Source organism: Brachionichthys hirsutus, chromosome 9 (assembly GCF_040956055.1).
Source record: "Brachionichthys hirsutus isolate HB-005 chromosome 9, CSIRO-AGI_Bhir_v1, whole genome shotgun sequence".
NCBI lineage: Eukaryota > Metazoa > Chordata > Actinopteri > Lophiiformes > Brachionichthyidae > Brachionichthys > Brachionichthys hirsutus.
Genome location: NC_090905.1, coordinates 2,719,166 through 2,732,360, shown reverse-complemented (window position 1 = coordinate 2,732,360; position 13,195 = coordinate 2,719,166). Strand labels below are relative to the sequence as shown.

General features: G+C 46.6%; 1 protein-coding gene across 1 annotated transcript in view; it reads right to left on the bottom strand.

The window, feature by feature from the left end:
* The window catches only part of ror1 (receptor tyrosine kinase-like orphan receptor 1), a 76,686-nt gene extending 68,147 nt beyond the window's left edge, over positions 1-8,539 (bottom strand). Inside the window, exon 1 of the mRNA XM_068743404.1 lies at positions 8,434-8,539. Within this exon, the coding sequence (XP_068599505.1) occupies positions 8,434-8,539 (106 nt within the window). The remainder of the gene's footprint in view (positions 1-8,433) is intronic.
* Between the last annotated feature and the right edge of the window lie 4,656 nt (positions 8,540-13,195).

The window sequence follows — 13,195 nt, the reverse complement described above, 5'->3', positions numbered from 1 at the left end:
CCACGAACGGCCTCAGCCGCTCAGACATCAAACGGCGTGCTAACGAAAAAGCCTCTGGTTAACGCATCTGGGCAGTCGGCATGACGACACGTTGCGTCCTTCCATCCTGCCATTCTTTTCACTCGCTCCTTTCTGTTCTGCTCTGGCAGAGAAGTCATTAATTTTGGCCTTTGAAAGAAGATGCCGTATGGCGAGACCATCAGGCCTAACAGCGACTGGGTGGGCACGCCAACAGCGGTTCCCCCCACGACTGTAAAGAAAGCTTTGAGCGTTTGCCAATGCTCCGGGTGTCAAGCATACCATAATGTGCAGGCTCTCCTGCTCCCAGTTTTAGTTTATATTATCATATAATTATATAATGAGGTTATCCTTGACCCTTTCTATTTCCACACAAGGGCAAATATTAAGCAGCCTCCTGGAGAGGGGCCGTTTGCTAGATTGGCTTTTACTCACAGGATTACAGCCAGCGAGGATTTTAACTCTGGATTCCTCGGACAGTGTGGTCGAGGAACGATGAGAATGGATAGAAAGACTCATGTCTGATGGCCTTTCGGGCTTTTCTTTTCGCGCCGAGTCACTATTTTTATTCTGGCGTCAGATTCCTTCACAGTTTTGGACCCTAAAATATTATTGTTAACCAATGTCGCAGAACTACAGACGATGTGTCCGGCAATGTTGGACTTCATTTTCAGTCTCATCTCACGTCTGCACAATGCGAAAGCTTGAGATGCTCTGATCGTCAAGAGGGGGGGGGGGCATCAGTTCAAGGCGGCCCCCTCTTAAGTCTTTTGTGTGTGAATGAAGTGGCTGGGCAAACACGAGCTGCTGGTTAATGGGGGGGGGGGCTCGCTTTGAGAACAATGTGACAAAGCCTTTGGTCAAACAAACACAGCAAGGCCATGTCCACAACCACGCTGATAAATGTAAAGCACAAGAAGGCAGCGTCGCCCCAGAGCCAACGCCATCCCAAAATAAACGTCTTCAAACCCAAGAATTTGCTTTGAACGGACAGATTGCCCCAACTTTCGCTGGCTCTGAATCCCTGCGTAGGCATTCACACAGTTGTTATATTTATGGTAATGCTGTCACAGCTTAAATGACCGGGCAAGCAGTCATATTCAGATTTGCCTAAGAGGGCCCACCGCTATCTAATTCAATTAAACCCTAATTCCCAATCATTAACATAACCTAATAAAGCTGTCCACACCATAATTGACTGACTGCTGTCGATGTGTATTGGGTCTGTAACTCAAGGTAATGGATCGACTCCCTAATTTAGTGGTTTCTTCCAGTGGACATATACCCCACTCTTCTACCATCACATCAAGTTGTAAATACGTAAAAAAAAAAAGAGAGCCCCGTCTTCAATCAAAATCCATCAGGCAGTTTAATTCTGCTGGGAATGTGCTAGGAGAGACAGACAACGTTGGGTTAAAGAAGACTGGAGAGAAAGACGATGAGAAAAGACACAAGCGTGCCAAACTTGTGCAACGGAGCAATCGTTGCACAAGTTTGCAAGAATGCGCGTTGCGAGACACAACGTCATCGTCCACAACCGAAGAACTCATCTGAAGGGGGGGGGGGGGGGCGCTCTATAGCAACCAGAGTTCACGCATATGCTGAGACAGCAAATCGATCAATGGATAACACGAATATCTGCAACGCATTGATAAAGCCATCTGGAATGGGAGACGTAACCTTCCATTGAAAACCATGAAAGTAAAAGTGAGACGTTCATTAGCTTCATGTTCTTCCTCTATTAAACCCGTTTGAAGGCCAGAGTCGACGGGTCAACTCGCAAAAGCCACGCAGCCCACTATAGCAGGAGCTCATCTGGTTTTAAACTGTGACAGGATTGTAGTTCTCATAGCTGCTGACTATCACTGGAAAGAAATGAAAGAAATGAAAAGTGTGTGTGTGTGTGTGTGTGTGGAAATAAGACGTAGATAAATAAGGATCCGAATGATAGAGCTGACAAGGAACATGTGCGATTGTCGAGGAAATATGTGACGATGTTCTATTAATACCAGCAGAGTGATGCGTTTAAACAAACGTCTCCCTGGAACTGATGGTCCAGTGGTTTCACATCGTAACCGCCGCATCCCGTGGGTGACGGAGGCAGCCACGAAGAGATGGAGCCAAGAAGGCGCCATCAAGGCCGATATGGAGAGAGAGCCAAAGTTGGGCGAAACAGGTTCTATGGCGTGGGTCTGCGTTATCCGACGTTGCCTCTACTGTCCGACGCTTGAGAACCTTTATCAAATGTCTGAATGAGTCATTATGGGAAGAGAAAAAAAAAACGGGAAAAAAAAGCAGGAGCTGGTTTGGAGTCGCTCAGCTCTAACTTATTGTTGAGTAAACACACAAAGTGTAGCCAAGAGTACCACGTCAGTCAGGAAGGCCAAGTGGAGGAGTCATTCAATGAGAAGGAAGGACCGGTGTGTGTGTGTGAGAGAGAGAGAGAAAAAGAGAGTGGGAGAAAGAGCAAAAAAATGAAAACAAGGAGAGAGCGCCAGCATTCGTCTCCAGCCAGCCAGATAAGAGGAGTGCCAAGGAGTTTTGATGTCGGCGCGGATGGAGGTGGGGCTGAGCACAATTTAGCAAACTAGCTCGATGTCCACACATCAGACCAGGGTGAACGCGAGCTGTGGACCAAGACAAGACGCTTAACCGTGCCGAGTCCTTATGGAAATCGATATGCAGTGTGTGTGTGTGTGTGTCTTATTGCGTTCAACGCATTAAAGACCCACTTTGTCATCAATGCACTCTCACATGTACAGCTTGACTTACAACTGCAGCAAAGGCCTCATTGTGTCGTGCAGCAGAGAACATTTTTTATGCGGCAGGCATAATTTGTCTTCCAGACATCAACACAACGTATTGAATGAAAGGCAGAGAAAAAAAAAAGTCATTCAAATTTTAGTCAGAAATACAGGAAAGGCGGCCTGATGGAAAGGGAAAATAGGATTTTTCGCTTTTAATGCACCTTTTCCTTCGATTAAACGCTCCCCGTCGGAGGCGGATCAAACTCGATCCGTTCCCACAGAGTCCAATTGGTAGAAATAATCTTCCGGCATTACTCAAACGCAGGAAATGTGCACTTCTTAACATCCACCAAGGCTTTTGGGCGACTTGGCAGGAGGACGCCTACAAAGAGGGAAAACCGACATCGGGCTCTCCTCCCAAAACTCCGATGTTAATCGAAGACTGACAACATATTTTCAAGACATTCCAGGCCACGGGGAAATTGAAAACAACTGTACCATTTATTGGCACCGCGACACATCACAAGGGGAGCATCAGATCTTGTGAAATCTTTGGTAATCAATGAGGTAGTGCCACATGCGTCGGAAACAACCACAGCGAAAAGAAGGTGGTGAGAAAGTTCAGAGGGAGAGAAAAGGCGCGGGACAGCACCAGATTTGTATCATTTTCAAAGTAACCCCACCGGCTGCCTATCAATTAAACTATTATCGCACAATATTCTACAAACAGTTTAGTCTTTTGGCAAAGCTGAGCCTGAACACATGTGCTTAATAGCGACGGGGAAGTCGGTAATTGCCAGCGCACAATGTGGTTTACACACCGATGTTTTAAATAAGTGACATATAGCAGAGTCTGTGTGTATGATTTATGGCCACGTGTTGATCGAATTAATGTCCACGGCTTTTCACACGCTCAAAATGGAGTCAAAGTGACTTGTGTGTGTGTGTGTGAGGGGGGGGGGGGAGGATACAAAAATCAGCCTCCATCTAAAAAAACACCATACATCTGTTTCGCACATACAGTTCCTGCCACATTCTTCAATGTCGGCCAAAAGCTTTTAGGGATGCACAGCACTTTATGCCTGAGTTCGTGCGGCGTGCGCTACGCATAGTGGGAGTCGACTCTTAAACAGCAAAGTCATTTATCTGGGAGAAATGTAGCACTCAAAGCAGACAGCGCAGAACAAGGCCCGCAGCATCTGGATAAAATATAAGTCGAGTGTTCGAAAAAATAAAACAATAAAAAAGGGGGAAGAAATTAGAGAAATAGTGCAACGATTAAAACATCGAGCGGAATAAAACTCAGAGGAGGCGGTGGAAAAGGTTTGACTATAAACGCTGACGTTTCTTCTGCATTGCTCCCCTGATAGGAGTCTGAGGAAATCCTAAGGAGGACATATAACAGTACAGACAGCTCAGTAGCAAGGAGCGCGAGACGGGCTCCTGCACACTCAGCCTGCAGGACAGAGGACATTTTCCAGGGGTGAAGTGCCCTCAGTGTCAACAGTGTGTCCTGCTGAAAACTGCAGCGCGGCAGTTCCACCCAAAATGATTTATAGCCTCCCTGAGTGTTATTAAAAGGCTAAATGCAACTCTAAACAGATTTCCCATTGCGGCTGCCCTGCTGAGGACCTTTTATGCACAGATGTGAACGCCACGCGTTCAGGAACATTTACAGAGTTTATATAGTCGGAAAACACCGTCGTCAATTTGTTTTTACGAACATGGCTCAGATGATGAGGGGTTTTAGGAGTTAATGTGCAGGGGCAGGAAGGAAGGAACGATAGGCTGGCGTTGAAATGAGTCTTAAGGATAAATTAAAAATGGGCCTTTGCTTGCGAAGCAGGTAATCCGATTGTTTGCCGCCGTCGGAAGAAATTTCGTTCCCATTTCGCAAATCCTGGGTTCAATTTTAGGTTAACTGAGAATAAGCATGGTCAGCACAAATAGAATCCTGCTGGGAGGTAGGGGGGGGAGGGGGGGATTCCACACCACGTGGAGCAATCATATGAAAATGAATGCAAAAGACCTCTAGAGCGGAACAGCTGGACGTTGCAAGTGAAGAGATGTCTATAACATGGGGTCAGCAATTAGTGGCCCGTGGGACAAATCCAAACAGAGGCTTCTGCCCGGGCGGTGAAAAAAAAAAAACTGTTACATAGCCTATTTTTAACTTTTGTCATCATCCAGGGTTTTAAATAGGCATTACACAACCAACCGAGGAGTGCACCCTCAAACGAATGGGTTCCAATGCTGCTAAGCGGCTAACGCAGGCTCACATGCACGAGACAGAAGATGATGGTGAACAGTTTCAAAGCGGATCTCAAAGAGGACCGAACACATTTTCCAGTGATGAAACAAATTCAGGATGAGAGCGATGGAATCCGATTGTAAAAACCTGCGATCGTTCTCACAACTTCAGCCTCGGCCGGGGAGATCCTTCTTTTTTCATACAGAATCTTTCTGGAGAGAAAAGTCACTGCGTGTCACGATAGTGGATCTACACAGCTACACAGAAGTGTGTTATCCATTTTATTTCCCTTGTTCAGCACATGGAAAGCTGATCCTGATGCTGCAGAGGAGGCAAAGATGTGAGAAAAATATGTACAGAATCTCAGGTATTTGCAAACCACAGCAGAAACCCAGTGACCTCTGACCTCTCACAGGAAGCCTGACCAAGTAAAACGCAAGACGAGCAGCTGCGTCGACGCCACGTTACATCCGCCGGCGACCGATCACCAGGCGCTGCTCACAGCCGATTAGATTTGAACCACTATTACAGCAGAATTATAGGCCAATAAAAAATACTAATAAAAAAAACATTACAAATAAATCCAGGCGAGTCAGCGGAGGTGGAAAGGTCAAGTTTATGGATGAGACAGGAACTTAATGGGTGTCGTCTACTTTTCCATGACTGTTTAGGCCTCAGTGAAACCGCAGATGATTTGGATGAATAGAGAAAGTATGAGAATCGCCACGCAGAGCAGCTGCAGATCATCTCAGAGATATCGGCTGGAGCTCTCACGGGCGGGACGAAGGACCGAACCCGAGCAGTTTCGCTTCATGAATAACCTTCAGAGCAGATTTTCCCTTTAAAAACTAAAGATGTCATCTTCACTCGGACTCAGCTGAGGAGAGTCAGGGGCGTGGCTCTCCTCCACTCCCTAGCCAATCACAAAACTCCACTATAGAGAGTTAGTTATAGTTATCTCATCCATTTAAGTCATGTGGATTAAAATTCCTTCAGGCCACAGCGCAAGAAAAGAGACGCGCAAGGATAAAGTAGAGCCTGCGCCCCTCCCCTGTAAATAACTGGCAGGAGAATTAAAAGGGAGGACATAGATGAGGCCCCCCTCCCAAAAAAAGGAAAAACTTCCTACATATAATTCATCTCAACATATATAGTAAGGGAGGACGCTTTAACGCGTAAAACTCTGCCAAGTCATCAAACGCGGCGCTGCGCGTCGTAAACAACTCAAACGCAATTAAAACTAAATTCACTGCGTTTATATTGGTGAACCAAAAAGCCGGCTACGTCTACAATTAGCCCATCCTCGCTTGTTAGAAGTGAAAACCACGCGCGCGCACGCACACACACACACACACACACACACACGTTTCAGCTGAAACATCGTCACTGAAGTCGAAAACGCTTCATGACTGCGAACAGAAAATAGTCTGCGACGATTTACGCTCGTGTTTGCTTATGAAAAGGCAAGAGAGACAAACTGCAGGATTTGTCTCCGAGGGGACACAAGCTGTCCCCCCATCTCGCTGCCATCACTCAAATCCAAATTGTTTTCAGCTGTCAGTCTCTCGAGCGACTTTTACGCATCTCTTGCGCTTAAACTGACCCAAATGACTGAGGAATAGTGATGTGCGATTCCTGAACGAATCGTTCAAAACCCGTGATTCACTTTACTGAATCATGAGTCATGATTCTTCTTCCCCACTGAGTCGTTCAGTGACTCGTCCCTGCTACCGCTAGTTAGCTGCACAGCTAACTGAAGACACCAATCAGTATATTACTGCTGTTCTAACATACCTTGTAGAAACATGTCGAGTTAATCACTGTAATTGTGAGAAAAGCATCGATTCATGTTTTTTTAATGAACTACCAATTCCCCTGGTAAACCGTCCCACTCGCTACAAGCTAACGTCAGCTCAGCTGCGCTCACAACAAGAGAGCGGTTCAGTGAGTCGCTAACCCCCTCCCCGCAGCACAACGAGTCATGAACCGCTAACCCCCTCCCTGCAGCACAACGACTCATGAACCGCTAACCCCCTCCCCGCAGCACAACGAGTCATGAACCGCTAACCCCCTCCCTGCAGCACAACGACTCATGAACCGCTAACCCCCTCCCCGCAGCACAACGACTCATGAACCGCTAACCCCCTCCCCGCAGCACAACGAGTCACTGAACCGGAAACACTCACGTACGAAATGAATCGCTGAGCCAAAACGCGCATCCGAGTCACTGAGTCGCTCACCCCTCCCTCCCTGCAGCACATACGAGTCACTGAACCGGACTCACGTATGAGTCACTGAGTCCGGACTCACTAACCCGCTTTCAGCGGCAGCAGCCACTCGCCTCGAGCCTGGGGTGGCCCTTCCTCACCGGAGCCGAGGGGCTGCTGCCCCGCACGTTCTGTTTGTCTCACAAGGATTAATAAGAAACTAAATCGATATTCATTCAGTTAGTCCACTGATTATTCTGAAGATAAACTTTAGTGTCCGGACTTAACAGAAACTATTTAATGGCGCCTTTTTATTACAGTATATAATTAAAATTAAAATATATATTTTTGGAATATTGGCGGAAACATAATAAATAAAAATAAAGATGTACAACTTTTTTATATATTGCTTTTGCACAAGTGTATTGTATACTATTTTAGTCTAATGCTGCACTGTTTGAACACATTTTTTGCTGTTGTATTTATATTTAATTTATGCAGAGAACAAAAAAATATTTTTTCCCTTTCAGAACTCCTGATCTTTACCTCTTTTCCCTCAATGACATTTATTATTTCCCTGTTTCAATCAGCCATTTTAGCAGCATCAATTGTTAGCAGGTGAAACTTGTATTCACAGTATATTTCTATGTACCTTCTGGGTAACTGACTCAGTGACTCAAATGACTCAAATGAATCGATTCACTTTAGTGAGTGATTCATTCAAACCCGATTCAGTAAAAAGAATCATAGTTCCCATCACTACTGAGGAACAATAGTCATCCAGCTGACTCGCTGAGCCGCTCATTGTCTGCCCCAGCGGAGTTAAGTCCCCCCCCCCCTCCCGTGCAGGGGGGGGCTTCAGAATGACAATAGTGTGAAATGTAAATCCGGCGATCATTTACATGCGGGGGGGGGGGGGGGGGGGGTAAAGCCCTGCGTTATGTGGATGGAGCGTCAGCTGGTGGATTTGGACCCAATAAAGATCTCTGGAACTGTGATATACACCAAAAAAAATGCGCGCCGCGATGGATGAGGAGTCCAGAAAGTGCGCGGCGAGTCACTGTAAAGCCGCCACCTTGATCCGGACACACGCTGGAAGTTCCAACAAAGACGTTTGGTCAAGGCTGACTGACAGCTTACATCGGGGGGGGGGGGGTTAAATAGATACACACACATAGAGAGGGAGATTAAACAAAAAGCAAAGCCTCACCGGACGCGCTCAGGTCCAGGACGCTGTGGAGCAGCAGGGCGATCCAGAGGACGCAGGCTGGACATCTCCGGAGACGCGGACGCGCCGCTGCCCGACTTGGACACATTCCTCCGGCTCTGTGTTGCACCTTGGCCCGATTTTCACATCCACTACACTAAAAAAAATCGTATTTCGCGCAACTCCAGAAATCGATGAAGCCAAGAAAAAGACGCTTTTTCCGCTTCTCGTTCAAGACGCACCAAAAATGTCTAATAAAATAAAAATAAAATAAACCCTCTCCCGGTAAAGGCGTCTGGAAGAACGCTGTCTCCTGGTTCTCCCGGTTTGTGTCTCTTTCCAAACTGAGCGCAAGCCTTCCTCCAAACTTCTGAGAGTTCTGCGCCCACAGGAGCCACATGGCTCTGATTAGACGCGCATCGCCCCCCCGCGTTCACTGCGGGAACTCGGGACGGGGCCGGCAGGCAGATTCGGTCTGAGAGAAACCTTTTCATTTTGAGCGTGTTCATTTTTTAGAAATGTAGAATCCCAAGAAATGTACGTGAAGTTTTGAGAAGAACGCAGTTCCATCTGCGCCCGCTCCATTTGCGCGACGATGCAATAGAACCCCCAGAGCCGCTATAAATGTGCGTTATTGTGGGATATACTTTCATCAAGTAAAAAGAAAACAACAAAAAAGTCGACTTTTCAGGACTTTCTAGGGAAATTGAATGAATATATTCATCCTGAACAGATTTTTTTTTTGAGTTTTAAGACAAGGTTTTTTATTTATTTTTTATCATGCATGAACCCCCCCCCCCCCCCCCCCCATGCAACCCACAGAATGCTCCTCAGCCCCCCTCAGGCTGAGCGGCACCAAGCAGCCACTTTGTCCGGTCTGTCTCAGGTAAACATGATTTACAAGGTGCAGTTTAACAAGGAGGGAAAATATTCCCTCCTAAAATAAAAAGGCGATTTCAGGGAGTGTGAATAGTGAGTTCAGCATGGCCTGATCCACCTTTCCGTGGGCCAAGGGCTCCAGTTAAGGGTGAATGAAGGAGCGGAGTGATTTTGTGTGAACAGAAGAGTGAAACACATTTATTTGTATTGTGAATAATCACACATGCGCACGTGTTAAACCACAGCTACACACACACACACTCCATGCACAATTATGAACTCCAGAGCCTTGAAGCATTATTAACCCAGCTCACCTTCTTTTTTACTCCATAACTCCACACCTTGTTTCATTTTGCTCTCCTTCCCTATGGATTCAGACTTTGTGTGCAGAAACACACGCAGAGAACTTTGAAAAACTCGCGCCGGCGTTTTGAGGCCAGGGAGAGAATGGCAGCAATTTAGCATCTCCGGGTTTCCCATATTGTGACCTAACCCTGCTCATTAGAGGGAAATATCATCCCCTCTGAAACATGTTTTGTTTTAACTGTTACTGACCATGAAAATTGAATGCAGTAATGACACTTTAGCCTGGACTGGTTTTGATTGCGGAGGTGAGGTTGAAGTGTTCAGGATTCGGCTATGACATCCCTGCACCCTTGCAGGGCCCAAGTGTCCATGACACGGTCCACAGCTGCATCCCAAGGACCAGAACCTTCCCTCCCTCCCTCCCTCCTGTCTCCCACATGTTCATCCTCAACCAGAGTCTGCATGGAGACGACACCGTCCAAGCATCCTGCGGATCATTAGGTAGGAAAAGTGCGTATCTGAGAGCCGCATTTTCCAAGTTCAGGCCAGTAGGCTGCCGTGCAATTTCAAGAATCCCTGCATGGCTGCATACTGTATGTCAACACATCTATGCTCCACCATCATGTAATTGTTTCAGGTATTTAAGAATACGGTGATTATGAGGGTTGAGGGACGCAAAGCAGCAGTTTGTCAGAGCTCTGATCAGAACCAGCTCTGCAGGCATTTCCTGCAGCTCCACATGTAAACAGAGACCGGAGTTCATTTGCTCATGACGATTGAGCCTTTAGTCTTGCGTAAATAAGTTGGGTGCATTTCCTTACAAGCCAGAGGTGTGATTTCGGTGAAGCAGTGCAACTTCAAGGACATTTTAAACACGGTCTGAATCGGTGTTTCTGGCGAGGAGGAGGAAAAAAGATTGTGCGTGCAGACTGCAGACATGTGCAGGGCTTCCCATAACATTTCAATCAACACAACAAAGGCCTTTTGTGCGCCGGTGGTATCGCACAGAGAGCAGATTCAAACAGAGCAGCTCCAAATGAACGTCAAATCATCTGAAATTGGGCATGACTGATTGCGGTTTAAAGAAACATGTGAGGTGATGCGCATCACATGTCAGCTGCGTTCCTTAAGCAGCTGATGAACTGAACCTATAAGCTGTGGGTTTCTGTGTCATGAGGACTGGGAGGGTTTTCGGGGGGGTGGGGGGGGGGGGGGGGGGACTCTCCAAACGGGTACATCAAGTCGTGAGATTACTTTTGACACTGGCCTATTTCTTTTTCTCCTTGATCAGTCTCAATCAGTCTCGTTCTTGCCTAAAGTCGGATATGATTCTTAAAATTGCAACCATGCATGGAGAGAGAGGCGTCTAACGTTCACGCTGGGGTGGATGAGGGTTCTGAAGGTCCCTTTGAAGACCTGATCCCTGAGGCTTTTTCCAGCGGCCACGGCGCTGGGACAGGGAGGCCCTTTGTCGAAGAGCTGGCAACGACGTCCGAGTCAATAAAAGAGAGCGAAGCCAACGAGGGCGACGACGGCCTCTGAGAAGAATCCGTCACATCCGCTCAGCGCTCTTTAAACTTTATCTTGTCTTGACATTTTCAGGTGACTCAAAAGGTTTTTTTTTGTGTGTGATTAGCATTGGGGAAGAAGGGAATCAACAAATACAACAGTAAACAGAAATACAAGTACACAAATTAATACGAGACATACAAGAAACAAAACAATAAAAGGGGACGGGGTCGGAGGCTGTTACCAGTTACACAGTTTAAACAAAAAATATATCGTAATAAAATATATGCCGTCATCATCATCATATTTGTATATTCATATTTTAAAAGAAACAACATAAAACATTAAAGCCGCAAGCGGCGTTGTAGGCCCTCGCCGGCCGACAGGCCGTTGAGCTGACCCGCCGACGCACGCCGCTTTTGTCCTGAGTGCTTCGCAAGTGTTTAGATTTGAGCTGCATGAGTAGCTCACAGTTTAGTCAAATCGTTATTTGGATTATATGGCCATCTGCCGTCAGGAGTTTCAATCCAATATGGCCGCCTTCCTGTGTGTCTGGGGGCGTGGCCACAATACATTTTTTTTTCCCCCTGACATGACGCATGTCTGTACCGAATTTCGTGGCTGTCCGACAAAGTTGGCGTCGGACCTCTCCCCATAGGAGGGGTTGCCATCGCCATGGCAACAGCGTAAAAACAACATGGTTACGATTGTGTTTTTTGATCGGGACCACATGGGGGACTTTTCTGGTAAGTTTCAATCATTTCTGGCAAAGTATTTTTTTAATTCCCATTCAATTTTTGTTATCGTTCTCTAGGGGGCGCTGTAAGGCTGATTGTCAAAGTTTCCCTTTTAAAGTGCCCAGGTAGGAAGGGTCAATTAGTGTTTAAAATCTGGTTTGGATTGGAGTGTGTGTGTGTGCAAACGCTGACTCTGCAGTTTTTAAAATTATATCCAATATGGCCGCCTTCCTGTGTGTTTGGGGGCGTGGCCATAATACTTTTTTTTTTTTGCCCTGACTTGACGCATGTGTGTACCGAATTTCGTGGCTGTCCGACAAAGTTGGCGTCGGACCCCCCATAGGCACAATGCATTGTGATTTTTGTAGGTGGCGCTAGCGCGCCACTTTTTCATGCCCAATTTTAAAACACATAAAATAATTAATTTTTCGCCGGTTCTGACCTTGGTTCAAAGTTTGGTGAGTTTTCGAGCATGTTCAGGGGGTCAAATTGCCGTTTAAACAGCAGAACAAAGAAGAATAAAGAATAAAGAAGAATAAAGAAGAATTAAAGCCGCAAGCGGCGTTGTAGGCCCTCGCCGGCCGACAGGCCGTTGAGCTGACCCGCCGACGCACGCCGCTTTTGTCCTGAGTGCTTCGCAAGTGTTTAGATTTGAGCTGCATGAGTAGCTCACAGTTTAGTCAAATCGTTATTTGGATTATATGGCCATCTGCCATCAGGAGTTTCAATCCAATATGGCCGCCTTCCTGTGTGTCTGGGGGCGTGGCCACAATACATTTTTTTTTTGCCCTGACATGACGCACGTCTGTACCGAATTTCGTGGCTGTCCGACAAAGTTGGCGTCGGACCCTTCCCCATAGGAGGGGTTTCCATCGCCATGGCAACAGCGTAAAAACAACAACGTGGTTACGATTGTGTTTTTTGATCGGGACCACATGAGGGACTTTTCTGGTAAGTTTCAATCATTTCTGGCAAAGTGTTTTTTTAATTCCCATTCAATTTTTGTTATCGTTCTCTAGGGGGCGCTGTAAGGCTGATTGTCAAAGTTTCCCTTTTAAAGTGTCCAGGTAGGAAGGGTCAATAAGTGTTTAAAATTTGGTTTGGATTGGAGTGTGTGTGTGTGCAAACGCTGACTCAGCAGTTTTTAAAATTATATCCAATATGGCCGCCTTCCTGTGTGTCTGGGGGCGTGGCCATAATACTTTTTTTTTTTTGCCCTGACTTGACGCATGTGTGTACCGAATTTCGTGGCTGTCCGACAAAGTTGGCGTCGGACCCCCCATAGGCACAATGCATTGTGATTTTTGTAGGTGGCGCTAGCGCGCCACTTTTTC